General features: G+C 40.8%; 1 protein-coding gene across 2 annotated transcripts; it reads left to right on the forward strand.

The window, feature by feature from the left end:
• The first annotated feature begins 3610 nt into the window (after nt 1-3610).
• PLEKHF2 (pleckstrin homology and FYVE domain containing 2) lies at nt 3611-25329 on the forward strand. 2 transcript variants are annotated; one of them, XM_074884892.1, is made up of 2 exons: nt 3611-3734; nt 21901-25329. In XM_074884892.1, exon 2 carries the CDS (start codon nt 21915-21917, stop codon nt 22662-22664), a length of 750 nt encoding a protein of 249 aa, XP_074740993.1. In that variant the 5' UTR covers nt 3611-3734; nt 21901-21914; the 3' UTR covers nt 22665-25329. The 2 variants fall into 2 exon arrangements, with proteins under 2 accessions (XP_074740993.1, XP_074741002.1); XM_074884901.1 differs by having other exon boundaries at nt 3647-3764.
• The last annotated feature ends 1512 nt before the right edge of the window (nt 25330-26841 follow it).

Consider the following 26841-nt stretch of genomic DNA (forward strand, 5'->3'; position numbering starts at 1 on the left):
TATTATAAACATTATTTCTAAGGAAAGGCTATGCTTCTTGTGGCTTCTTCTTTGCCAAATTCTCTCATACCTTAGGTGTACAATGAGTGCAGCCTCTTACTTATGATAAATTCTTATAATATGAAAACTCAGAGCAAAAATAATGGATTAGTTAGTTTTCCCTTGGCTGATTGGAAATTGCCCTCAAGTAGTTCCAAAGAGCTTTTAAATATACAGATGGTGAGCAGAAATCTTTATTGTGTCAGAACCAGCGATCCCTTTCTGTCAGTGTCAGAGAAGCAATCCATCAGAAAATGAGCTTGGCTTGAGCCTTTCTGGCTCTGTTATTTGTTAAGATACAGTGTTAAATGGTTATTGCTGAGTCTCATCTGTATGGTATGTACAACAGAGGGGCAGAAAGAAGAAGCACTGCTTTGCCATCTATTTTGATCTCACTTCAAAAATAACCTACCAATTTGCAATTTAGCTTTTAAGGTAGGTTAAAATGTTAAACTCTGTTAATAGTTGTACATGGACAGAGCTCAACCAAAGACTGAGACAAAACCTACAGATAACCGTCTGGATTCAAGTTCACAGCTTGGGGCTAAATTTACAGAACACACTTAAGCAATTTTAACCCAGAGAGGTTGGGAATCAGTCTGCGGTCTTGAATCTGAGTCCCCAGGTTTAGTTTCTATGGTATGTGTACAGATACTTGCTCTCATGATAATACACATCAGTGCAAGCTCTTCATTATGCAACAGTATATGTAATTTTAATGCAACTCTCAAAACCTTTGCAACACATTTTTTTGGAAGATATCTAACAGCCAGAAATTCATGCTACTAGCATAAGCTTGACAAAATATTTTAAAATGATATAAAATTACAGATGGTCCTGTTATACTGGACATGTTGTTTATAATACATGAGATAGACAAACATTGTGCTTTTTCACAGCAAAAAAAGAAAATGTCCATACATTTACATGTTTTTATTTTAAAAGGGAAATGCTTAAAGCCAATTACTAAATTAAGTTCTTTGACTGCCTCTTCTCATTAATGTTACATGGAAAATAAGAACCATAATATATCATTTTAATGAGTGTTAGATGCAGTTCCATAAAAATGGTGTGAGAATATTTGTCACTTGGCTATTTCCATTGCAGCTGTGGTCTGTTTGCTGCTAAGTTGTTTTTTTTTTCCTATGCCAAGAGTAAAATTCTAAGCCCACGATGACCCAACTGAAGGTAAAACACTCTTTGGCCTGGGTTCTGTTTAGAGAATCAAGGTGTTCAGAAATGATTAACAGCAAGTTTCTGCAGTTCATCCTTGGCTCTAGTCAGCTGCTTAGTTGACTGTGGTGGGTTTTCCAAGAACTAATTGCTCAAAGGTTAGCAAGCAGGTGTAATAATTTTCCAAATACAAACTATACTCTTAGGTGTGCTGGATCCTATAGAATGAATAGAAATAAATGGCAGCAAAAATTTAGTAATGTATGTTTATAGATTATACATAATTTATTTTGAATTAATGAATTGAATCATTCAATCATTGAATAATGAATTTTCAAAGAATAAATAAATTGCCACATGATGTTATGAAGGTGAAAAAAGGAATTAGATAAATTTAGGAATTCATTATCAGCTGTGTCTATTAAGGAGCATATTAATTGCAACCTCTATCACGTGAAGCCCACATTCTTTCATCCCCCCTGCACCAAAAGAAGACTTATTAGAAGCTCAGTTAATGAGATAAATACGCAATTGCTCTATTTTTACTTGTTTTTCTTAAGCCTCCAGTAGTGGTCACTGTTGGGGACAGGGCACAAAGGTAAACAGATGTCAAACACCACTTCTTATGGCTGCTGTTGAGTTTCAAGAGAAGAGTGGTCTCTTTTGAGCGTTATGGAACTTCTTTTTTTTTTTTCCTTCTATTTTTGTCTACAACAAAATGAACCGATCTCAAAAAGGAGTAAGGAAGAGATTAGAGTGATAAAGAAAACTTACGTATTTTGCAGAAAAGCTCTAAAAAAATAAATTGTTGTTGACAGGCAACATATATGGGTTGACATCAGGGCTTAAAAAGCTACCACAATATTATTTAGAGAAAGAAAAAGCATTAATAAAAAATATTTTTCACGCATCCTCTTTGCTTTCTGCAAAGAATCCAAGCAGCTCACCATGGGTTTCTTGTCTTGGTGAGAGATTTTGTCTCCTTCACCAGGCGCTTCCTCCTTAGCACTGTTCATTCTATCAGGATCCATTGGAAGGGGTCTGATCTGTTACTTGCAGAAGGGCTGTGGGTTCAGCAGCCCTGCTTGCTTTGGTTCTGTAGGAGATTCATTCATGGAGCTGGGAGCACATCTGAACATATGTCAGTGGTCTTTTACAGCTGTCCATGTCACTTGTCACACCCCCACACAGAAGCTTTCAAATGTGCCCCATGTCCAGAAGCTACATCTGTCACAACAGTGAAAGAGTGCCATTCCTTCATTTCTGTCCTTCAATAAACCCTTAGGGCAGCATTTGGCTGGAGCTGCACGCTGGGTGGATTTTAAGGGAGGAGCAGACAGCCAGGCCGCTGTACTGTAGGGTGGGAGGACATGTGTGCTCAGCCCTCCATGTTCTGCCCCCTTCCCCATGTTCATCTCCCACTGTGGGAGAGATCCAGCTCTATGGTGTGGCTCTCGCCTATCTGTATTCCCTGAGCTGGGATAAAAAACTCAGATGAAATTCAGGAACTTCAGTGGGTTCACTGCGTGGAAAGCCCCACCACCTAACTACTCTATTTTTTTTCCTCAGAAAGGCCAGCCGCATTATTGCCAAATAATGTGAAATTTAAAAAATAAAACCCTGCTATATTGTATGTAAGTAAAACTTTCTTTAAAAAAAGCCCCTTGGGCCATTTCCTGGAGCAGCACCACAGCAGTGCATGGTGTTGCCACTGAAACAGGGGAGCTGTGCCCCCTTCCCTCCATTCCACAGCTCCCTGAAACATTCCAGCCACCCTCCCAGTCTGGTAGCACCCACCGGCGTCTCGAAATCTTGGAAGGACCAAGTCAGTTGCTGATCAGATGGCTAGATTTGGAAAATGCTGCTCTGGATGATTTGATGTGTAGACACTGAAAATGGTAATACCAAGGTGGGAAGGGGCTCCTTGTGTTTACAACTCCAGCAGCATTTCTGGTGGGAGTCGTATTAGCAGACCTGCTGTAGTTTCTCCAAGCTGACTGGCAACTCTTCAAACTAAAACAAGTTAGTAACTCTCTTCTGTGTACCATAAAAGGTTTATGTAGAGTTAATGAAAAACGTGACCATCCTTATTTACTTCTGGGAGGGTATGCTTGGAGCCATGGACATAAAACACGGACCTGGGATGGTGCACAAAGAACGGAAACGTGGGGTTTTTCAAAAAAACTTGAAATAATGCTCTCGTGTCCTGACAATCCCTCTTCCACGAGGTGCCACTCGTGGGTCGAGAAGCGCCGAGCCCTTCCCTGCTCTCCCCACGCAGGGCGCCTCCTCGGGGCCAAGCCCGTGACAAAACCTCCAGCCGTGGAGGGGAGGACGGCGCCGCCTCAGCCCTTCCCGCCGTCCGGCTCCTCCCAAGATGGCGGCGGCCCCGCCCCGCGCGGGCGGTGTCCCGGAGCCCGTCCCCCGGCGGTGGGGTGTATGACCGCGGCGGGGCGAGGAGAGGGTGGCGGGGCTGGTGGCAGCCGGGTGTTGGGGCGGCAGCCGGAGTGGAGCAGCGCTGGGTGAGCGGCGCGGGCCCGGCCGCCTCCCAGGTGGCGAGGGGGTCGGTCGCCGGGGTCGGTCGGGGAGGGAAACTTTCCTCACGGAGCCTTTCCCCGCTGGGGTTCTGGCCGCTTTTCCGCGGCCATGTTGGGAGCTGGGGGCTGCCTGGCGGGGAAGGAGCTCCGCTGGCGGCCGCCGTGCGGGGCTGTCCCGGCCGTCCGCGGGGGCACTGCCGCTTCCCGCCGGGAGGGAGGCGGCGGGGCGGGAAGGACCTGGGGAGGGAAGGGGTGGCGGCGGCGGGCGCTGGCTTGTCCCAGGGCGCTGAGGGGAGTTGCGGGGCCTTGGAAACGAGTTCGTCCTCTGGAGCGGGGTGGGGAAAACAACGACAGCGGCCCCGCGCTGTTACATAAGTGCCCGAAACTCCCCAGCTCGGCCGGGGCCCGTGCGGCGGCGGCTGCTCGCCGTGGGGCGGCGGGACGGGCTGGGGCGGAGGGCGCCGCCTTCCCCGGCGGGCCCCGCGGGCAGCTCTCCGCCGGAGCAGCGCCTTGCCGCTTTAAACTCTTCGTCGTTCTCGGAGCGAGCCGCCTGAAAAAGTCTTGATGCTGTGGTAAAAGAAAAAAAAAAAAGGCAGCGGAACCGCGAGTGGTGCGGCTGTGATCATAAGGTGCTATTTTTTTTCTGTGAAATTGGCATATTTTTGGAGAGGAACGTGACTGGTCTGCTTAAGATATGTATGGTACATAAGCTGTTGTCTGAAAGCGGCTCAGGAAAAGCTAGCCACATGTTTTTCCTCTCGCCTCATTTGAAATACTGTGTATATAGGCACTGATATTTATAAATGGTAAAACTGCTCATCATGGCAAGAAAGGGATGAGTGAGTGCTGAGCAGTGCGTCTTGGCATCGTCTTTGTCCCTGCTAAGAGAAACAGCTGGAGCTCAAGTTTTGGTGTGAAGCATCAGTGCAGTAATTGTCGATAACCAAAACGACCTGTTATATTCTTAACCAGAGATCAAGGACTTCTTCCTTGTCTTCTGGTTGAATTGATGAGAGTGGTTCCAGAAGCATCACTGAGTCCTAACTCAGGCTGTCAGGTGTGCTGAGTAGTTACTGTAGGGGTTGATGCTTACTTGACTTAATACTACATCTGAGGCTGCAATGTGCCTAACAGCTTAAGTTCAGGTGAGGTTAATACAGTAGGTAAAGTGGGTCTAAAATCAAACCCTAGAATCAGTTTCAGAACTGAGATTGCTAATTCCTCTTTTTCTCCCAAAATAAAGAGAACTGAAATACTAAGCTTTCAAGTTCTAAGACTTGTGTATTGAATTGTTTTAGGGATGGCTGTCTGAAAGAAGGGAAGTATTTAAAGATGGCAGTGTAATCAGTGCTGAGATCCTACTGATAATTTGCTTTGTATTCAGTCATCAACATGCAGAAAGGAATCGGTTCTTCAGCTCAGAAGGCCACGTTCTTCCTTTTAACCTGCGTAATCGAAATACTGTTGACCAATCGAGTGAGAAGTAAGAATCCCTGTGTAGTTAAATGTCATGTGTATCTGCTCAGCTTGTTAAATAATAAAATGCTGTGCTGCTTTTGGTGAAAACAACAGTGAAAGTGAAGCGTTGTGAACCTGAGTCCCAAATTCTTGCTTCTGAATGCAAATCAGCCATGTGCCTTTTGGTGTGTCTGTGAGTTTTGCTCTGCACAGAAATCCACGTAGAGGAAGTCCCTTAAATGTGAAATGAAAACCAGTGAGTAGAAATTTGGAGCTGGAGAAGCTGGATCAGTTTCCTCTGTTGTATGCTCTAGCAAGAGACAGAGTAGTGTCTTTTCACCTAGAAGCAAGCTTGCATTAGGTGCAGTGATGAAATCATTCTTTAGCAAGAGCAGCGTTCTGTTTCCCTTAAATTATGGGCTGAGACTTAACTCTAGCATTACATATATCCTTGGACTAACAGAAGATTTACCCATAACATCCTGAAGCCCCTTGGTTTACAAAAATTATCATCAGTAAAATGGTTGTTACATTCAAATGGCATGGTGACTTTTAGGTTTCACCATTGTGGTTAGTGGATGTGGGAAGGTTTCAGAGCAGTAAAGAGAGATGGAACTGCAGTTTCAGGTGAGGCATGATATACGACGGAACTTAGCACATCTCATTTACCTTGCAAAGAGCCAAGTGACAGCAATAAAGGCAGGGCACAAGCACTGGTTTTGTTACACTTGCAGGGTTTTGGTGACTTGTCTTCACCAAGAGGGCTAGAGGTGATAAAGTGAAAGGTTAGCGTCAAAGCATGGCACGTGGATGAGGGAGAGTTGAAATTTTTATCATGTGCAGATGTGATTTTCTGAAAATGTGTCTGTTAGCTCGAATGTTTGAAGTGGTGGTCAAGCAAACAAATGGCATGCAGGTTTTTGTTCTTAAAGGCCATTTATTAGCTGGTGATGTCAAATAAGGAAACCCCAGTGTTAACAGTGGGTATGTTTCTTAGATGTAAGAAAGCTAGTTAGCTTCTTGATTTTTGTGTTAAGAAATGAACCTTATTCTGTACTGCTTCAAGTTCTGATACTGCATTTGTGACTTATTTCAAGCTGTCTTAATACTTAAGCTTGCTCTTTCATTTATGTAATTTTAAAAAAAATTGTAGATGATGCTTGTGTATATGTTTTACTGCTTTCAAGGATTAATTCAGTAATTTGATGGAAGTGTGATAATCTGGGGATTGTTCTGAAAGACAATATATAAGGTGCAAATAGGCTTTTGAAATAGAACCGTATATTTAAAACTTTCTTTCTATGCAGCAAATGCAAAGTTGGCTATTGTAGAATAACTTTTGTTTTCATGATTTAGCGGAGGACTTGTTTTTACAGTTGAGGGGGATGAAAAGCTATTCTGTAGATAGATGTGGTAGAACACATTTACCATACTAAAGATTATTTTAGCACTGTCATAAGCTATAAGATGTGATGACAACTGTGTTAGCAAGCAGAGTCCTGCAAATTCTGAGCCACAGGAGTAGTCCTGTTGAAATAAATGAGTCTGCTTGCATGAGAAGTGGCTTGATTGAGAGTTGTAGGACAAAGATTCTTCTTTCATGAAAATAAATAATATTGTGCAGAAGTGTTATTGAACAGAAGAGTACTTCATGTTTTTCAGCCTGCCACTTTAGTACCACGTAGTCAAAAATGCACTCATATGTTTACTTTGGTTTTTTGAAGTTGCATAAATAGGTAAGAGTGCTGCTGCCTTGGATGTAGTGATGGTGTGTGTTTTTTTTTTTTTTTTTAAGCCTACTAGTGATTGTAAATAAGGATTTTAAAAATTATTTGGAAGAGAGACATTTTTTGCTTTGCATCATTATGTTTTACACAATGTGCTTAACACTGTTCTATTGTACGTAATATAGCAGGACTTTGGCATTTTGTATAAGTGTAAAAAGAAAAAACAGTTGAAAGTTAAGGTCTTCAAATACAGGAATGTTCTCTCAACACCCCCCCCCCCCCCCATTCCTGTATGTAGTAAGATAACATACAAGCAGTTAGTTACTGTGTTGAGATACAATCTCTTGAGAAGTTGGACTGATTCAGACAGATACAGGGGAGTTGCTAGATAGTGGGGTATCTGATTTTTCTATCAGCAGCTTTAGCTTTCACTAGATACCTCTTGTACTTCAGACATATCATCTAAAGGTAATAGTTTTGCTTTTAAGTACTTAGTATGCCTTCTGCAAAAGTTACAGCATGTTTTTTGACATTTGCATTTCTAAAGTGTACGCATAATTTGTTAATGCAAATTAATATTAAAGAGTGTACTGTACACGCTGCTGTTCAGGTTGTCAGATAGCATCTTTCTCAGAACAGTGAGCTGTGCACGTTAACTTCAGTGCAAACCTTTGTGCCGTTTTCAAAGTTTCCTCTATATCGTGTTATCTTTGCTGCAGCAATAAGAGCCTAAGAGCAAAGGAAAATGGCCTGTTGGATGAGAATCACGTGGACCACGATATTCTGGAGGCTGTTTATTGCACTCAGAGGACTGGGTTGTGCTGAGTGCTCTAATGTCTGTGCTCCAAGTGCTTTCCATATGTCTTTAAAATGCATCAAACACATTTGACGAGCAGTAAAAGGGCAAAAAGGCCAGTGAGTGCATTTCCCAGGAAAGCCACCTACAATAAGCTGCTGTGATTACAGGGTTCTTTCAGGAAATTACTCCTTTCCTTCTCCTTCTGCTTTAAATTTCTCCTGACTTAGCTGTCAATACTTGGTAATGTAAAACTTCTGAGACTGATTTGCAATGTACTTCTGTTCTGAAAGCTGTGTGTGACAGTGAATGTTTTTTCCACCCCTCTTTCCCCACCACCCCAATTCTGATGTAGGTTAGCAGCATGGAGGCAAGTGAACTGCCCCTTTAACACACAGGTTATGGCTGAAAAGCTGCTTACATTGAAGACTGACAAAATCTATTTGTGGTATCATTGTTAAAGCTTTCCTTTTGGCTTTTGTCGATAGCTGTCAGATGTCAGTTTTCTAGACCATCACTGTCTGCTCGTATCTCACGAAGTAGCAGCATTGGCTATAAAAAAGGGCTTATGTCCCTTTCTCAAGAAAGAGCAATTCAGTGCTTGGCTTATGTATTTTAAATATTGCTGGATAAATAAATTTTAAATCTTGCAGCGGGAGGCAACAATGATAGGTCCATCATTGCAGCACTTCGGTGTTGTCAAGCTTCCCGAAAATCACAACATGTGGTTTGATTCCAAGCCCCAAGCTGTGTTTCGGCTGCTTGCAAGCCCCTGGTTTCTTCTGGGCTGGTGGTTTGCAGCCTGATGACAGCCCTGCTGTGCTCATGGTTACTGGGGCTTGAGCCATTTTTTGGTACCACTTTAAGCAACTTCTTTCAGGGGGTTTAAATAGTAGGAAAAAGATTCCTTGCAGCCTGCCATACTTGCCCTTAGTCTATTCTTGCTGGAGAACTAGTGGTAGAATTTGTTTGGGGTTTTATTTTCTTTTAAGGAGTTAAATATTAAGGGACTATGTATGTCTGAATATTCTGGTTTTCCTACTATAATACTGAAGATGTGCTGCAGCAGTGCTTTGTCTGACCCTGCTTAGGTAGTGGCCAGCTGCCTGACCTCCTGAAAGTATTTCTGCAGTATAATATAGTATTGGTTTGCCCCCTGAAGTGTAGATTTCTTAACTTGGGTCAAGAGCAGCAGAAAGCTGAGGTGATTGCACCTGGTCAGAGAAGAAGGTTGAGTGGTGTTACTTGGCTTGTATTTTTTTTAAAATTTGTGGAAATGCTTGGAATTACTGAACTGGTAAAAGAAACCTCTTTGTTGTGCAGCTTCTTTTTCTATAACAGGGTGTCTGAATTTTTTAAATTCACATGCATGTGAAAATAATATTGATATAATAAAAATAGTGATGATGTGGTTATGCTGCTGTGCCTATAAATTGTGAGACTGCATGGGAAAACTTTGCTCTGTTTTAAAACACAGCTAGCTAAAAACAGAAGTCCTTTTGTGTAGCAGTTATTTGTAGGAAGTTAACAGCTCTTTCCTAGCTTTGACTACTTGATAACTCTCTAGTCCAGTCCTTGTTAGACTGTTAGTAAAATTCAGAGACTTCTCTCATAATGGTAACAGAAGTAAACTAACGAAAATTTAAAACAGAATTTTTTTTTTTTTAACACTGGCCACTTTAAGTACCTGTGCATAGTGAAAAGACATAAGCCAGTGAAGAAAGTCAGGTGTGCCATAGGTGTGCATTCACAAAGAAAGGGAAAACAAAATTCTGTTAACTTGAGGAAGCTCATTTGAACATGTAGATAGATGTTCTGGTAGCTGTCAGGTGCTAAAACATGCAGGTACTCTGAAAGCTAAGAGGTGCTATTTTTATTTTATACTTGCATATAAGAGATACACATCGGAAATCCTTCTGTAAGTATTCTCTACTTGTAAGTTAAAGATGCTGCAAGAAGCATGCTGGCAAATACTATTTATTTCAGTCACTGAGTACCAAATCCGCTTTTACACATTGACTGAGAGATGGTCTAGCTAGCCCTTAGCAAGTTGCCTCCGTGTGTGCTCTAAATACAGTAATCCATAACAACAACAAGCCACACAACCAATCTGGTTTTGGAGAACTGCTTGCAAGATGGATTTGGCAGCACCTCTTGTGGAACAACTGTATCTGGATCTGTTTTTTCTATATTAATGATGCTGTGTCCCCTCCCTGAAAGAATTTAAATAAGTCTATTTCAAGATTTAAAAGGTATATTGATGCTGTGGATTCTCTTCATTGTGCTGGGTTGGCAAAATTTAAGGCAAGATCTAGTTTGTTCTGAAATTGGTCAAACCCTTTTGACTGATTTTTTTCACATCCCTCACCAATGTCCATTTAATGTTAAGTGTGGTATTTCTATATGTCAAGTTATTTGCTAGCCCAGCTACCCAGATGGGTGCCTCGGTGCTGGTGAGGCGGGCTGTCATCAGTTAAGCTGTTCCTTCGCAGGCAACGTATCAGATGGGAAGGGCACACCCGGCGCCTGTCCAGGCAGCCTGGAAGGGAGGGGTAAGTCACTGCTGCCAAACTGGAAAATAACATTTGCTGGGAGAGACTCTTCAAACAGCTAAACAACTGGAGTAGGGAAACATTAAGTTGTAAACAGAAAAACGTATTCCAGTGTTTAGTATCACAGCCCAGTCGAGTGGTCCTTTAGGCATCGGCCCAGCATGCAGGGTCCACGTCTGCTGGAGCTTTTTGAGCTGGAGCACAATGCCAGGCTCCTGTCCTCTGCCCTCGAGTCTTCTGGCACATTTGTAAGGTGTTGGTCTGTTGTTCTCCTGATGGCTTTTAGCTACTCAGAGCTGTGGAGAACTTTGGAAGGAACTTTAACTTTTTTGGGCTCAAGATCTGTGGTTTTGAAACCATATTCTGGTGTGTATTCCCAGTGTTTTGGTTAAGATGAAAGATGCAGTTTGCTGGCACCAGGGGCTAAGCTAACCACTGCTAGTGCTCCTAAACACATGCAAATGGCAAGTCGAAATGCTAGGGTATTTTCCCATGACAGAATAGATTTGATCTGAATATTGGGCTTTTTTCAGTTAATTGTTTGTTGATTAATTTAAAAGGGCACATGTGTATTGCATAGTTTATAAATACATAGTTTATATAAAAGTGTACAAAGCCTCAGCCTTTTTACTATACCCATTTCAGTATGCTGACAGCTGGAGGTATTTTATATGCCCATAGTTGCCTTAATCTTGCTTTCTGTGCTTTGCCAGTTGAGTTTGATGTCAAAAACTGTTCATCGTGGGTCAGGCCTGCCTGTTCACCTCTTCTTGCAGAACTCAAGCTTTCAGGGTTGTGCTGGTTTTGATTTTTTTTTTTTTAAATTCCTTTAGTTCTAGCCATTACCAGGTTTGCACATGCACGTGCTGGCTACCTCTTCTTTCACATCTTGAAAGGTGTTAAGAATTTTCTCATCTAAATGGCAACAGTTCAGCTGGCAGTACCATGTTTCGCAAGTGCAGTTCAGAGCCATGTCAGCCTGTATTGGTGCTTGGGGAGTACTCAGCTTGTTCACAGATGGGTAAGGACACAGAGATGAAACAAGTTTAGGAAGTTTCTCCCTTTGTTGCTCCAACCCTTGACTACCAGGTGGGGGGTGGAGAACTGCGTATTTCTTTCCAGCAGCAGCTCTGTCTCTGTCATGCCAGGAGACAAAAACAATATCGGCTACCATGGTTTATTATAAATAGAAGCCTGACAGTGGTAATAAGCAGCTGATTTAATGAAAAAGCTGGATCTCTTACAAGAATGTTGCTCCTGGGCTTATGCAATGAGGTTTCTCCTCCCCTATGAGGCATTCGGGGACTTTTTCCAGTGAAGTTGGGGACAGAGGGGAAATACAACCACTTGCAGTTGGTCTAGGAGTGGATTGAGGCACTCCTGATTGTGTACTTCCCTGTGGTAGGAACCCTTTAGTACTGTTTGGGTTTGCATCTTTCATATTTTCTGTTACTGCCAAGGAGGAGAAGAAGATAGTGGGAACAGCTTTGGGACTCAGCAGTTCCGGATTTCTGTGTCTCTTAAAGGGTGCCACATGTTTCTTGCTCGGAGCAGGGGTGCTGGCATTATGGCACGTGGCGTTAAGGCCAGGGTGGTTCCTCTCACCCTTTGTGCAGGGCTGCTGTAAACTGGCTGAACTTGTCTGGTGGGGCATCCCGCTTCCGCATACCTTTATTTTCCTCAGGTGTCCTCTGTGTTTATTTAGCATTACAACTCATTTGGGATGTTGGAGCTAGTCTTTCTCTTTACAAGCAGGTTAAATTGGTGTTCTTTTTCCAGCTGAGGTTTATTTCGTTAAAAACCAAACCTTGTGAGAAGCTAATGTGCAGGATTTAGATGCATACAGCAGCTCAGGCAGTGTGCTAGCTGTTCAGCAGAGTAGCCTGGATAGTAAAACAGCATTGTTCTGCTCTTGCTGTGCTAATACGTATGCTGCTTGGCAAAACAGAGAGTTTATTGCTAAAAATAGCTTTCTGTACCCAAACTAGCTTCTGAGTGGGTTGGGGAATGTAAGGTCATACATCTTGAAAGATCTACCTAGAAATGATTTCCATCCCCAAAATGGAGTTGACCTTTCTAGGCATTCCTAGCTCTGTTGAATAATGGCTACTGCAAATTTGAAGAGCAATGCACTTGCCATGCAGGCTTGATAATAAAGTTTTTTTGTTGTTGTTCTTAATTTAGAATCATTTACATTTAATGAGCAATTCTTACACAACTGGTCAATTAAAGTGAAACGGAAATCCTTCCTTCTAAGTTAGAAATTAGAGTATACTAAAATTAACTGTAATGTATTATTATATTAGGCAGTTAAAATGGGGATTTCTACCCTCAAGAAGAGTTCTAGTGGGACTAGACTTAAGACAATCATTTGCAGCAGTTTATAAACAAAAACCAAACAGATCTGTCTGGGTTATTATGGTAACTATAGGTTTATGATGACATCCAGCTAGACAAATGCAGGGATTTGCTTTTGTGGTGTATTTGGACATGACTAAATGCTGGGCTGAGAAATAATCTAAAGATTTCTAAAATATTGGCAATGCAGAGTATTTGCAGGTCATGCAGTATGAAGTAACGTGGTTGCTGTTAGCATATTTCCAGCATGGTTTCTGTGAGTCCATGGCTGATGCCAGAACATTAGCCAACACATTGAGACAAATGAAAGGTTAAGACTGCTCGTTTGTACTGGATATACCAGTAAGGGAGGGAGTTAGCTCAGCTGTGTTTCCCCACACCACAGCCATTGCTTCACAGGCTTGCGCAATGCAGGAAGCCATGTCTTCACAGTGGGGAAGAAAAAATGAAAAACCACATTCATGTAGAAAACATTACTCTGAGCATCATAGAAATGAGACTTGGGAGAGGTCCACAGTATCGTCGGTTCCACTTTCCTGCCGGTGTAGTATTGATTGATGCTTATACTATGTTTTCTCTATAGTGTTTGTATGAAAATGTTGCAAGCATCTTTGCTTCCTTAGAGTAATCCAAAGCAGCTGTGGTATTGCCACCATCTTCTTCCAGTTTTTTATCTTGCTGCTTTTTTGGTTTTATTAAATGCCAATAATTAATAAGGGTGTGAAAATGGTGCAGAGGCAACAGCATACATTGCCTTAAGGAAAAGGTAATCTTTTTGTCTGTAAATGGACTCAAAGTTTCTATCCCACTACTGGTACCCTTCTGATTGCTTCAGCTGTTAACCAGATTAGTCAAAAGTGATTCTGGATAAAGACTATGTTGAAGAAATTCAGAGGGATCTTACTGCCTCCTTTCCTGCTGCCATCTCTACCTTGATGTAGTCTCTTTAATCTGTTGGTCCTTACAATTTCTTTGCAGTATTGTGATGTAGCTTTTTGTCATTCTTGGTACTCATCTTTCAGGTGTCATCAGGGTTATCCTCTGCCTCCTTAGCAGCTGGTTACAGTAGCGATAGCAGGACAGTTTGTTAAATACAGCAGTTTTGGGAGTACTTTTGTGAAGAGATTTATTAGAGAACTGCTTGTTAGAAGGCTGTATTTCTCTTTCATTGACAGTTGTTGTCTTATGTTTTAAATAGCATCCAGGACAGCTAGCTCCAGCACAGTACAGGCACTTAGTTACTGTCATGTCAGCTTTTAGCAGTGATAAAGACCTTTAGAAAGCATTTGTCACTCATATCTCCTCTCAGCATAATATTTTTGGGGGTGAAATTTCTTTTAATTTCATTTAACTTTATGGTTAAATTGGTCTTTTTGCTGTTTCATAAAAAGCAACTGGCGAATATATAATCAGTATTCAAAACACCTGCAGTTAATTGTTACAGATGTATTTAAGTGTTAAATATAGAATGAAATATTAATGAATTAATAAATGGGTTACTGGATATTTAAAACTTCATTTTCCTCAATGTTCTACATAATGATAGAAATAAAGTTTAATTAAATATCTCTTGCTGGTATTTCTGTATCATCTTTAATCCAGCTCTTGTTATTACCCTTATGGTCCTTGACAGCTAGTGCTGACTTGTGCATGAACGTTGGGATTCTGATTACAGCTAATGAGATCTAAGTGCATAGAAAGCTTAATTTGCCAACAAAGATGACGCAGTGAAACATTCAGGACAAGTGACGGTATCATCCTTCTCTGTATATATTGAAGGAGACTATGTAGGAGGTGGAACTAGTGAGGCCAAAGTAAGATGTAAAATTTATGCTGATTTCTCTTCTGACCCGTATCAGAAACTTAGAACATCTGCTGTGCATGTGTTTAGTTCAGCAATTTTCTGTACTAAAACTATTTTCAAAGAATTAGACATTGTTAAGTTTCCTTAAACAGGTTGCACTTGAGAAATTTACACTGTGTTTTACTTGGCAGTGGTGCAAAAAGTCAAGTGTTGCTCTTAAGAGCAATACATCTGATATTGAGATTAGAATACAGTATTACAGCCCTGAAATGCCTTCACACCTGGAAGTTTGTCCACAAAAAGTAGTGATACTACCATTTTGGACAGAGCTTTGAATCAGAGGGATGTATGAGGGTTCTGTTGTGTGTTGTTCAACTGTAAGTCAAATTAGTGTGTCTTCCTTGCATAGGCAAAGTGCAAGAGGAAAGCTGAATGAGTCTAATGTGATAATATAACGTATAGCAATTATTGGAAACCTACTACTAAAAACAAGTACGTAATTATGTACTAAATGAGTGATTCTGCCTGATGAACTCTTTTTAAGGAGAAGGTGATATTTTTCTCTGTAGATCCAAAAGGTGAGTCATCTTGAAAACCAGTCATTTAACACACGTTAGATATTTGGTCTGCAGATAGTCCTTGTCTTGTTTCTGTCTTGTAAAAGTTTTACTGATCTTCTGTACCTTTCATATATATTTAACTTATGTGATTAATAAAACAAGATTCAGTTCTATTTGAAATCTCTATTTTAATCAGAGTCTTCGAGTTGTGGAGTCAAACATGATAAAATATTTAACTTTCGCCTTTTATTAAGTGACTGTAAACAGAAACTTTTATTATGAAACATGTATGTTACCCTTAGGTGAGAAAGAAAATGGTTTAGTTTGAATGTATGTGGTGGAACACAGTTGCTGACTTTGTATGTGCAAATGCAGGTGTGAGAGCAAGGGCTCTGACAACGGGATAATTATTTAGAAGTTTATTGGATGGCAAAGTGTAATATCCTTTCATTTAGATCTGCTGTTTCAAATTTTCTTTCTTTATGCCTTTTGTATTCCTCCATTTCTGAGTCTTCTCTATTCTCTACATTTGCTTCACTGAAACAATACCTAGATCTCATTTCGTCTGTTCTAATGGTGTGATCAGATACTGTGGTTAGTGAAATTTTTTTATTGGACTTGTGTTACTGAATTTGGTTTGGAAACATCCAGGATCTGCTACTGCTTTAGGACTGGATGGGCCTCTGTATGTTTAGTTTTGAGCTCTTGTACTTTTTCTAGTAGCTTAAATACACTTTTTTCTTTAAAGCTGTCAGCTTAACTGTGAATGTACATAGTAATGGATGAGCTGCCTGCATCCTGATAACCATGGCTCTGAGAAATCTAGACTGCCTGGTTTGTATTAATGCAGTGTGTTGAATGTAATTGTTAACAGTCTAATTGCTAATTGTAAAGATGATGATAGATGAACTGGCAATTATGGCAAGGCCACTAGCATTTTCCTCCCTTGAAGGAGAGTTGAAGAAAAATAATGCTAAAAATTAGTTGCTTATTAATTAATGCTTGTTAGCAGGGACTGTGTACTGGACAAAACTTGTTCTTGCCCAGGCCAGAAAGTAATGGAGCACTGCTGGTTCTGCTGTATTGCTGAAGAAACTTGGGAATTTGGGTTGTTTCCCTCTCCTGCATACCTTTTGTGCTTGTCTGGCAGTCTAAGGGAAGTGCTGGTTCTGATGGTAGTATGCTCTGAGCTGGGGTGAGAAAATGTTTTTGTGCTGAGCTGTATGCAGTCTGCATCACTATGCCATTATAGCTTTTTTTCATCTCCTTTCTCCCCTCCAGCACCTTTGTGTTATCTGTGGTTCTGCTCTGTGGTGATCATGCCAGCTGCTACAGGGCTAGTGTAGTAGTAGAAGATTTTTCTGGCAGTGTTGAATTAAGCGTAGCTATGTCAGTCAGGGTTTCTTTCTTCTTAGTTGACTCCTTATGTGTGTCTTCAGCTGTTCTTCTGTGCAGTTTAGTCTGGCCTCTATCAAGAGCAGAGCTAGCATATGAAATGAAAATTCTCCTAATTTAAACAAGACCTGTAGAAGCATTGAGTCCTGGGAGATCTTTGGTTTGGTCACCAGGATACAGCGGCAGAAAGAAACAATTATGTGGGAGGTGACTTGTCAGTGCACAGCAACCTTAACAGAATCATTTTCCTGCTGTGGTAGCCTGGAATGTTAATAACTGTAATAAATATGTGACTTCCTCAACATGGGTTGTGTTTTAGGTAAATGGGTAACTTGTTAGTTCTTCAAAGGTTTCTGTAACATCTACATTTGCTCACTTTGAAGATGACTCTTCTCACCAACAGGATACAAATGCAAAACTGGAGTGAAATAGAGGAGCAAGGTGATTTTGATATCTTGATAACAAAATTGTTATTTCTGTAGAAGCTTCTTGTGAGTAAAGTAGAAATAACTTAGTGTCAAAGACAGTTCTGCATATGGTAGAGGAATATTTTGTCACCTTTACATAACTTATTATACTACAGAGATGAAAGCCTTTGCCCCAGCATCTTTGTTGTGAAATGACCTTACTGAGAGCAGTATGTGAGAAGGAGAACAAACTGAAGGTACTGCAACATTTTGAGAGCTGAGATTTATTTGGAAAGGCTGCTAAACTCTGTTCATGGTGCAACTTTATGTAGCTAATTTTTCTTACAAGTTGATGTTTATTTTTGTGATGTTTTGACTAGCAGCTAGTACTACACTGCAGCCTGGACACAAAAAATGAATCTGATGTGCTGGACTGATGGTCCTTATAGACAGATGGAGTCCTCCTTGCATAAGGGCCTGGGGACCTTTGGGAATTTGTATGCAAAAAGTGTGAAACTGGAGTCAAACATGATAAAAATCTGAGAAATAGGTTTGAGTTTTTTGACTTAATAGTGGCCATAAACCCAGACTATGTATAAAATGCACCCACTCTCCCTTTAAGTGGAGCTGTCTAGCCTGTCACAGAATAACAGAATCGTCAAGGTTGGAAAAGACCTTGAAGATCATCTAGTCCAATCATTAACTTAACACTGACCATTCTCAACTACACCATATCCCTAAGCACTCTTATCCTTTTGGAGCCCATGGTTCTGGCTTGTTCCTCACTTGCTTTGGGGAAGATTTGGGGCATCTTTTCAGCAATTTGCCATTGCTTGGGAATTGCTTTGTTTGATCAGGTCTTGAGATCCTGCATCTTGAGGACAGTAATACAGTATCTCTTCTTATAGAGGCCAACAGTAGAAACTTCAGAACTTCAGAAGAAAATTTTAGCTGGCAGAGAGGGAGGGTATTGCCACCCAGTTCCAGGGTATAATCTGTTATCTTTTACAATATATCTGAATATACTTTAAGAAAATATTGTTGTCACTTCAAAAGATTGGTAGTTTGTATAGCTTTTGGACTGTGACACCTTGGGGTTAAGAGTTCCTTTGTGTGTCCAGATGGTATTTTAAGTTATTATCTCCTTGGTATTTGTGCTCATGAGAAGAAGAGGTGCACCTCTTCTCCTGATTTTACCTCTTGTGACTTATGGGATGGCTTCTCATTTGTATTCCTGGTCTGTTTTTTCCATGCTTCATTACTATGTGTAATCGTGATACTTTCTGGGTAATTTCTCATTATCCATTTCTGAACTTACTTCCTTTCTCAGAAAAGGCTAGTGAAGGTGAATGAGCATTAGTGTGCATAGGATTTCAGATGGATTTTTAATTTTTAGTTCTCTAAAAACTTATGAGAAAAACGTCAGAGTGCTTATTTTAAAAAGTCTAATCTGTTAGTGTGGGAAAATACAATTCATGCTCTGGAAAGGTAGAATAATCCATCAGCAGTCTGTGGCTTTTACTGTCTTAACTGAGGCTGATAGGTGAGAATTTGTTTCAATTTAGAAGAGATGTGATTTTTTTTTTTTTTTTGTGTGTCTTAGTAGTCCTTACCTTGCCCCAGATTCTTGCTTTAAGTGTAGTAGGTATTTTCACAACAAGCTGACAGTACAGTCTTCAGCACAAGTTCTGGAGTCATGTGTCTTGGTTTGAAGCCATTAAACGATCCTGGTTGGTGTTGTTTTCTCTTGGGTCATCCTAGAGAACAGTTAATTAAAACCTTTAGCCTTTTCTCCCCCTGTTTTTTTTCTCCCAGTGACTTGTATTTTGAAAGCTTTCATGGTGACCTTCAGCCGAGTTTGCTGTTTATTGGCAGGGAGTGCAGAGCGCAATGAGTTGGAGTTGCGGAGCAGCGAGTACTTCCTACAGGTCGCTGCAGCTTTACAGCAAGAGCTTGCTTCACTGAAACGCATCAGTATGATTGTGGGTTTTTTGGGAGGGAGGGGGGTCCCCCTTGTGGACTAGCAAAAGCATTTAATTTGCTGTAATTTGCAGATAATTCGTATAAAAGTGGAAGTTTAGAAGTAGTTTAGAAGTATTGATTTGTACCTTCAGAAAAGCGTATTTTTCTGGTCTGTCCCCTTTGCACTCTGCTGACTGATTTCCTTCCCCACTTCACAGAGATCGTGGGATTACTGAATAATTTCAGACTGACCCTGTGACTGGCTCCTTGCTTTCTTGTTCAGCTTTGGCACCTGCAAAGGCTGTTTATTGCTAGTATGTTGTTAGATGGGAATGGCAGTTAACGGCAATTAACCCTCATTCCAAATCCTGGGCTTTGTCAGTCAGGCACCTGAATTTGATTTTTTTGAGCCTAGGACTACAGCAAACACACATCAAAAAGTTCCTACTTTATCTTTTGCATTCCTTTCTTAGCACTTTTGCCTTGCTAAAGAGAGTGATAATAGTTGGGACAAGCCAACAGCGTTTCTGTGGAGTGGCATCTCTGCATTAGACAAGGCTGTAGTACAAGTGAAGCCCAGAAATAACTCCCAAATGCCAGTGTTGTGCCTCCTTGCCATGTGGTAGTAGGTAGTTGGAAGGTGTATATTTAAAAAAAACCAAAAAAACCCAAAGAAAAACCCCAAAATGGCTAGATCTTAATGCTGAATAAAACATGTAAAGAGTTGTTATTGTGTGTCCCCATCTGTATATAAGTTAGTATTGGTGCTTGGAATGCCTGAAAGAAATAAGATGTCTGTTGAAAGGTGTATTTTGGATGTGCCTCTGTAGTCATAGCATTAAAAAAAATTAATCACAGTGATGTAATTTGAGTCTTTGGCTGTTCTGTGGGAGGAGAAAACCCTACAAAATGTAATACTTCTGTTTACTGATCAGTTTAAGCCAGTGTACTTCTGATGCAGGGAACTGTCTAAGCACTTCCCATCCCTCCATCGTCTCCCTCCACCACAGCTATCCTGCAAACCTGTGCCCTAAAACTCTCTGGTTTGTTTTCATCTGATCAGCCCTGATCTAATTCACTGTGTAGCTTTTGTAAATGGTGTAAGGGAGCAGGGAGGGGGTCAGATAGCATAAATTGGTGTCGCCACAGAAGGAAACAAAGCAGAACTGTATCAGCTAAGTTCGGTGTTGCAGAAGGATTTAGGGATTTAGTACAGTGTCCACTTGTGGGCATCTCTTAAAGGGAACAATGGACAAAGCTTATAGATTCTTCTGTCTTCAGTGTCTTTGATACGAGATGATGTCATGTGCAGAGCTTAAAAAAAGGTCAGTTTAGTTATATCTGAGCAAGCCCAGTTGTCAAACTATTTTAGTGTGGAACTAATTAAACGTTCAAAGCAGTAACTTACAAGTTATTTTTTTAATCATACTTAACATTGGGCATGTGGATTTGTGTAGTCAGGGGTCACATACTTATTTAGATGAGGCCTCATGAGAGGTTTCTCTGAGACCAAATTTCTATCAGGAAGCTTCATACCTGTTTTGTAAGGAAGTATCTGAGCTTTGATTCATAGGAAGAAGATCAGGTTATGGCAGAGCAAGAGAGTCTGAGCAGCATCAAGTCTGAGTCTTGTTTCAGCCTCGTTTCATCTTGATTATAGGCTGATGCTGTACTGATAGCAGACAGTGTCGATCTAAAAGAAAAGGTAGGTGAACACAGAGGACTTCCCAAACTGGGATCGTGTTGGGAAGCACAGGTACTAGGCACTGGAGTATTGGGTACTCTGCTTTCCTCCAGGCCTGTTCAAAGCAGTGGTTGTACCAAAGGGTGTTGTGAGCATCAGCCCTGCGGTAGCTGGAAGGGAAGGCACAGGAGAGCACTGCTTCTGCATGCTGAGAGACAGGTCTGTTCTTGGTACTTGACTCTGCCAGCTGTTTCATGGCTTTGGCAAGCACACGGTTCAGGTTCATGGCCATACTCAGGAGGGGCTTGCCGGGCAGAGATCTGGATCAAACTGGCAGGAGTTTCCTTTGCCTGACTTCTGCCCAGGAAGCTCTAGGGTATAAGATAGGCTGAAGAGTGGTTTGCTGAGGTATGAATCACTAGAGTGACTTCTTATTTTCAGTTCCCTGTTGGATGTCTCAGGAATCTTACCCTTACAAGAGACAAATCTTATTTGCTACTTGGGGAAGGATGAGGGGTGGTTTTAATCTGTATGTAATTGGAACATATGTACTCGTTATGTTTACATCAGCACTTCCTGAAACACGAAGTCTTCTTGCCTAAACTTTAAGGCAGTGCAAGTCACTTAATCTTTCTCAGGAGCAGTTGCAAGCTGTATGAGATGTCCTCTGTGCTGGTCTGCCTGTGTATGTCACCTGATCGTGATGGATGCAGATGCGGTGCGAGGAGGGGGGGACCATGCAAAAAGAAGGCAGCAGCAAGCAGGGAGTGAGCCACCAGCAGTGACTCGCTCCCTGCTCCTGGCTCGAGTTTGCCATGAAAGCAGGTGGTGGGTGATGCAAGCTGTGGCCTGTACAAAATGTTTCTAGTAGGTAGATTCATGGGTTTGGCCCATGATTTAAGGTTTACGTGGTGAAAATAGAGCAATACTGAGTTTGGGAATGGTGGTTTCCTATGTGAACATCAATTATATAATTTTTGTTTATAGTGTTAACACTAACATGGGTCTCCAGGCTGCTCAGTTAAGTTGATGTTTCTGTCAGTATTAGAATTTGGAATGATGGATGATACTTTCTTTTGATATCCAGAGAGTAGATGCAGGAGCATATACAGAGAAATACAAGCATTAAACCAGGATGCAGTAACCTTACTAGAGAGGAAGCCTCCTAGTCTGTTGCCAGAGGCTCTCAAGAACAGTGCTGTAGGTGCAGTCTGTGTGATAAAGATAGCTGTCAGCTGGATGGAACATTTTTGCTTTTGAAAAAAAGACTAATCGGTTGCTAAAAATTCTTAGGTGTTAATACTTATTTAAACCTAGTCCAAGTCGGTGCCTCTGAGCCAGCGGGTTCTGTTAGATATTTTAAGAAATGCGGGGTTGGTACCTTCCTTGGGGATGGCTGCTGTTGAATCAGTCCTGTTCTAACAACAAACTTTTTTTTCTAATTTTAGGATACTTGTGAAAGATGGTGGATCGCTTGGCAAACAGCGAGGCAAATACTAGAAGAATAAGTATAGTGGAAAACTGCTTTGGAGCAGCTGGTCAGCCTCTGACTATTCCTGGTCGTGTTCTGATCGGAGAGGGAGTACTAACAAAGCTGTGTAGGAAGAAGCCCAAAGCGAGGCAGTTCTTCCTGTTCAATGACATTCTTGTTTATGGTAACATTGTCATCCAGAAGAAGAAATACAATAAACAGCACATAATCCCACTGGAAAACGTCACTATTGACTCCATCCAGGATGAGGGAGATTTACGAAATGGGTGGCTTATCAAGACACCAACAAAGTCTTTTGCAGTTTACGCTGCCACTGCTACAGAGAAGTCTGAGTGGATGAACCACATAAATAAGTGTGTTTCTGATTTGCTTTCCAAAAGCGGGAAGACTCCTAGCAATGAACATGCAGCTGTCTGGGTACCAGACTCAGAAGCCACTGTGTGCATGCGCTGTCAAAAAGCAAAATTTACTCCTGTCAACCGTCGTCACCACTGTCGCAAGTGCGGCTTTGTTGTGTGCGGGCCTTGCTCTGAAAAGAGGTTTCTTCTCCCGAGCCAGTCTTCCAAGCCTGTGCGAATTTGCGATTTCTGCTATGATCTTCTTTCTACTGGGGAGATGACTGCTTGTCAGTCCACTAGATCAGACTCCTACAGCCAGTCACCTAAATCATCTTTAAATGATGTATCTGATGATGACGATGATGAAGACAGTAGTGATTAAGGACCAAATGTTTTTTCCATGTGTTGCAATTTGTGTTTCAAACCATATGGAGCTGCTTTTGGGGAAGTCTGTAGTGAGGTTCCTCAGAAAAATCCTGTTCTAGCCATAAAATATGCCTGAATATCTTCAATTGCGATGTGCCTCAATCTATGAATTCTCTAGACAATAGTTTTTTCACTCCTCTGCAGGGATAGACTGTTGCAAATGTTATCAGAATATTTTCCAACTTCTTATACTTGAGTTGTGTCTAGGTTAGACTTTTGTGGAAGATTGGAGAACAAAATGTACTTTCTTAATTTAACAACCCATACTTCCTAATGCTTCATATTGATATGTTAAGTGGGCTTTTTCAGATACAGGGAGAAAAACTGTAAGCATGCATGGAACAGTGATGTTTTGGTTAATCCCTTAGACGATCTTGTTTTTCTAACCATCGTATATAATAAGTTGAATTGTGACATAACTTACAAACTTAAATGTCACAAAACTTGGAAATTGTCTTGTTTTGCTCTTATTTATGACTTCCTATGCCAAGCAGTGCCTTGTACCAGTTGTGCTGATTCAGGAAGAAACAAACCTATTCTATGTCGTCTGTTATCTGCCTGATGCTGGTATCTGAGAGATTGTTGGTGCTATTGAAAATAACTGCTGTGTTCAAAGTGGAGCTTTGACAAGGTCATAACTGTACCCCGCGGTGGGTGACAAAGACCTGAATCACACATCCTCCCCCGTGCAGGCAGACCTGAAGACTCTGCAGATTCCTACAGGCTTCAGCGGGGTTCTTCTTTTAGGAATTTCATTGCGGGTTGGGATCTTGAGATGAGAAGCTTAGGGTGACTCTTCATGGGGATTTATACTTGTTCTTTTCAGAACAGTTTCTAAGTTTCAAATTTGGCAAATGTATACGGAAATTTTAGTTGGGTGATAAAGCATTTGGATGTGATAGCCTATCTATTTTTTGAAATAATTCCCCAAAATTACACTAAATTGTTTCTTAAAACATTGGAGAGAGGGTTGGGGGTTTTTCCCCCCAGGAGTTTTATTGACTCGTTTAAAAATAACCTCATATTGTCAACAAAAAGCCTGCAAGTATCCTTATAAAATTGGCTTTCCTTTTTACACAGCTGACCTCAGGATAAATGTGAGATGCAAGTTACTTCATTCTAAATGTATACCCAGGACCAAGAAAGATGTATTTAAGAACTATAATGAAATTGTCAGTGCAGAAAATGTCTCTACCATAGTATTCGTTTTTATTTTTAACAAGTTCTTGAATACAGAAGTGTCATGTTCCTGTATAAATGTAAGAATTAGACTTGCAAAGACATGTTAAACCCCCAAATACTACGTTTCTATATTTTTATAATAGTAGTGTCAATTTTGAAGCAGAAAAACCTCTTTGAAATAGTTGTTTGAATATAGTAGCAACTGACTTTATAAAAACAAAGTTAAACTTTTGTATCTCTTTGACAATTTCTGCACTGTTTGCCTTGGTTGGCAATAATTGGGTTAAATATTTATTGAATAAACAATCAATGCTGCATATTGCACTAGTCTCCCATTCTGTATGCTGTAAATGTCAGTCATAATTTTTTTTATAAGAATTAGCAGAGCACTTCAAAGTTGTAGCCCTCTGAGATTTCTGATAGGTAAAGATGCACTTAGCGTCTTTAGGGCAGGCATTCTGCGTTAATAGTCTGTGATACATTGCTTCAGGTGAAAATTGCATTAATATTTTTAGCTTGGACAATTTCTAAAAATAAGGCTTTTTTTGAAAAGCACTGAAGAGTATTTGATCTACTTTGAAATAAGCATAAAAATGGAAAATGCTTTCTGATGGAGACTAGGGACCAGAAAGATTCTGTGAAATTGCCAGATAAGCAATAAAGAATCATATATACTCAAAGAATAGCTGAAATAAGTAGTTGCATACACTTATTCCTTGAAAGATGAGGGAATGGTGACCTGCAGCAGGGGAAAACGGGCTATTCTGAGAAGGCACTTCCAGTTAATAGTGCTTACTTCTTGTACCTCACTTACTCAATATTTGTATTTCAGGAATGGAGACATGTCAGCTTCAGTTTTTCTACATAATCAAAGTACAGACTTCCCTTGTACATACCTTCTAATGACTAACAGTAATTTTCTTCCTGATGCAATTGTTTCCTCTTTCTTAAGCTGTCAAATATTAACTTGTCTTGTTAAAGAGTCCATCTCCCTGTGTACTTTTCCTTGTGATTCTATATGTTGTGCTCTACTTTTCAGCACTTTTTAGGGGGCGGGAGGAGGGTTGCCAACAGTTAGATCACATCCTATGTTTTGCAGAATGTTCTTGTACCTACTTCAAATATCTTTTTATCTGTGAATGAAACTTGCACTGTGCTGCACTGATCCCTGAAGCTGTAACCAAACCAATGTGTGCGTGTGGGACTTTTAATCTGAAATTGATGTATATGGTCCAAGCTTTTTGAGAAAGCATTAAAAAAAACAAAAAAGTGTTTTATGGTAATACTCCTATCCCTCAGTGGTATTTGTTTAAAACTTTACAAAATGGACTCAACATCAACTTCTGTTGTACTTACAAATTCCTGAAAGGGCTCGTTTCGTACTTTGTAATCTTGTTCTGTCAAATTATTTTATTTACAAATATACGATGTAGCTTCAAGCCTATGTGTTTAATTTTCTTTAAGTGTGGACCTTCAAGGGTGACAAAAAATAGGGTGGCTGTTTTTTATCTTGATAAGTATTTTAGCAGCAAGTTTATTATTCAGGGTCAGGAGGGATTAGTAAACTTAGAGTATAAGCATACAGGAGGAGATTTAAGACTAAACTAGAAATAAATGTAGTTATGGATTTAGAAGCAACATACAAATTTGAGTAACTGTTTAAAACAGGGATCACCAAATGTGTTGCAAAATTTGACTTTTGTTGAACCAGTGTCAGCTGAGCCACTGGAACAGGCTGGAGGATGTCCCATGTGTGGCAGGGTGCCAGGTAGCCCAGCCCCAGCACTGCAGGTCTTGGCTCTGGGCCCTGTCGAACCACCACTGGGGACAAGACTTCTTGTGGTATCAAACTGGAGAGTAACTTGGTACTTTTCCTGGAGCTTCTATACTTTTGAGACTTTAAAATAGAGATTAAATAGGGTCAGTCTCTGTATATTTTATGTACTTTTTTGTTTGTGATAGACTTAACCCACTCTTTTTTTGATAACTTTTCCAATCCAATGGACCGAAAGCAACAGCAGTGCCTGCAGTGTGTCTCTTGTAAGGCTCTGCAGTCAGCTTCTGCTTTGTAGAAGATGCTATATTGAAGAAATAAGTACTTAGTTGCTTTAGCTGAGTTCATGTTTTGCATGCTCTTTACCGGTACTTCATAGTTTGTTTGTTTGAAAGTATTAAAGGAAAGGGAAAAGTCTCTCTTCTGAAGGTTTTAATTGAAGCCTACTAATTTTAGCCTCTGCACCTAAACTGCTGTTGTTGTCTTAAGAAAAATTAGACTGTTTTCCTTTCAGGCTTGATGAAGCTGAATTTCCTGTAGCTAACGAGTAATCTCTGAGGGTCAAGCGCTTAAAGTTTAACAAAATGGGTGAGTGGGTGAATGAGTGTTGAGTTTGCAGCAGGGCTTTTAAGGTCTTCTGTAACAGGTATATTATGAAAATGACATGCAGAAACCTTGCATTTACATGGGGCTTTCCTCCCGGGGGATACGCTTTAGCTAATCTTTTAATGCAAATGAAATGGTGGTTATCATAGTTGCTGGTTAATGTTTAAGTGGAAGGAGATTATGGATGGTATTACTGTAATTTTTGTATTTTCCTGTAATTTCCCTGGCCTGATAGAAGATGCAGCTGGAAAAGAGTTGGAGTACTGATTTCTCACCCCCCACCACCACCCCCAGTAGCAAATTATTGTAGTAAATATTAGAAAGTCTCTTGGCCGTTTACTGTCTTTCGTTTGATGAAATCTGAGCTACTTGTTTGTGCCTGCAGCCAGTCTCTTGCCAGCTCTAGCTCCCGTGACTCATCTGGTAGCCAGTGCTCTCAATGCAAAGAATCTCCGCTCTGTTCCCTTGCTGTGATTGAATTTGGAGCTGCTGGGGAGTGCAGCACAGTGATGATGGGTCTGCTGTACAGTGACAGACAGCTCTGCTGTACTGCATGTATCTGAAAATACGC

This window comes from Strix uralensis, chromosome 1, assembly GCF_047716275.1.
Source record: "Strix uralensis isolate ZFMK-TIS-50842 chromosome 1, bStrUra1, whole genome shotgun sequence".
Taxonomy (NCBI): Eukaryota; Metazoa; Chordata; class Aves; order Strigiformes; family Strigidae; genus Strix; species Strix uralensis.

Excerpts from the sequence above, each read along its gene's own strand:
- PLEKHF2 (XM_074884892.1), top strand. The coding sequence starts at position 21,915 with ATGGTGGATCGCTTGGCAAACAGCGAGGCAAATACTAGAAGAATAAGT.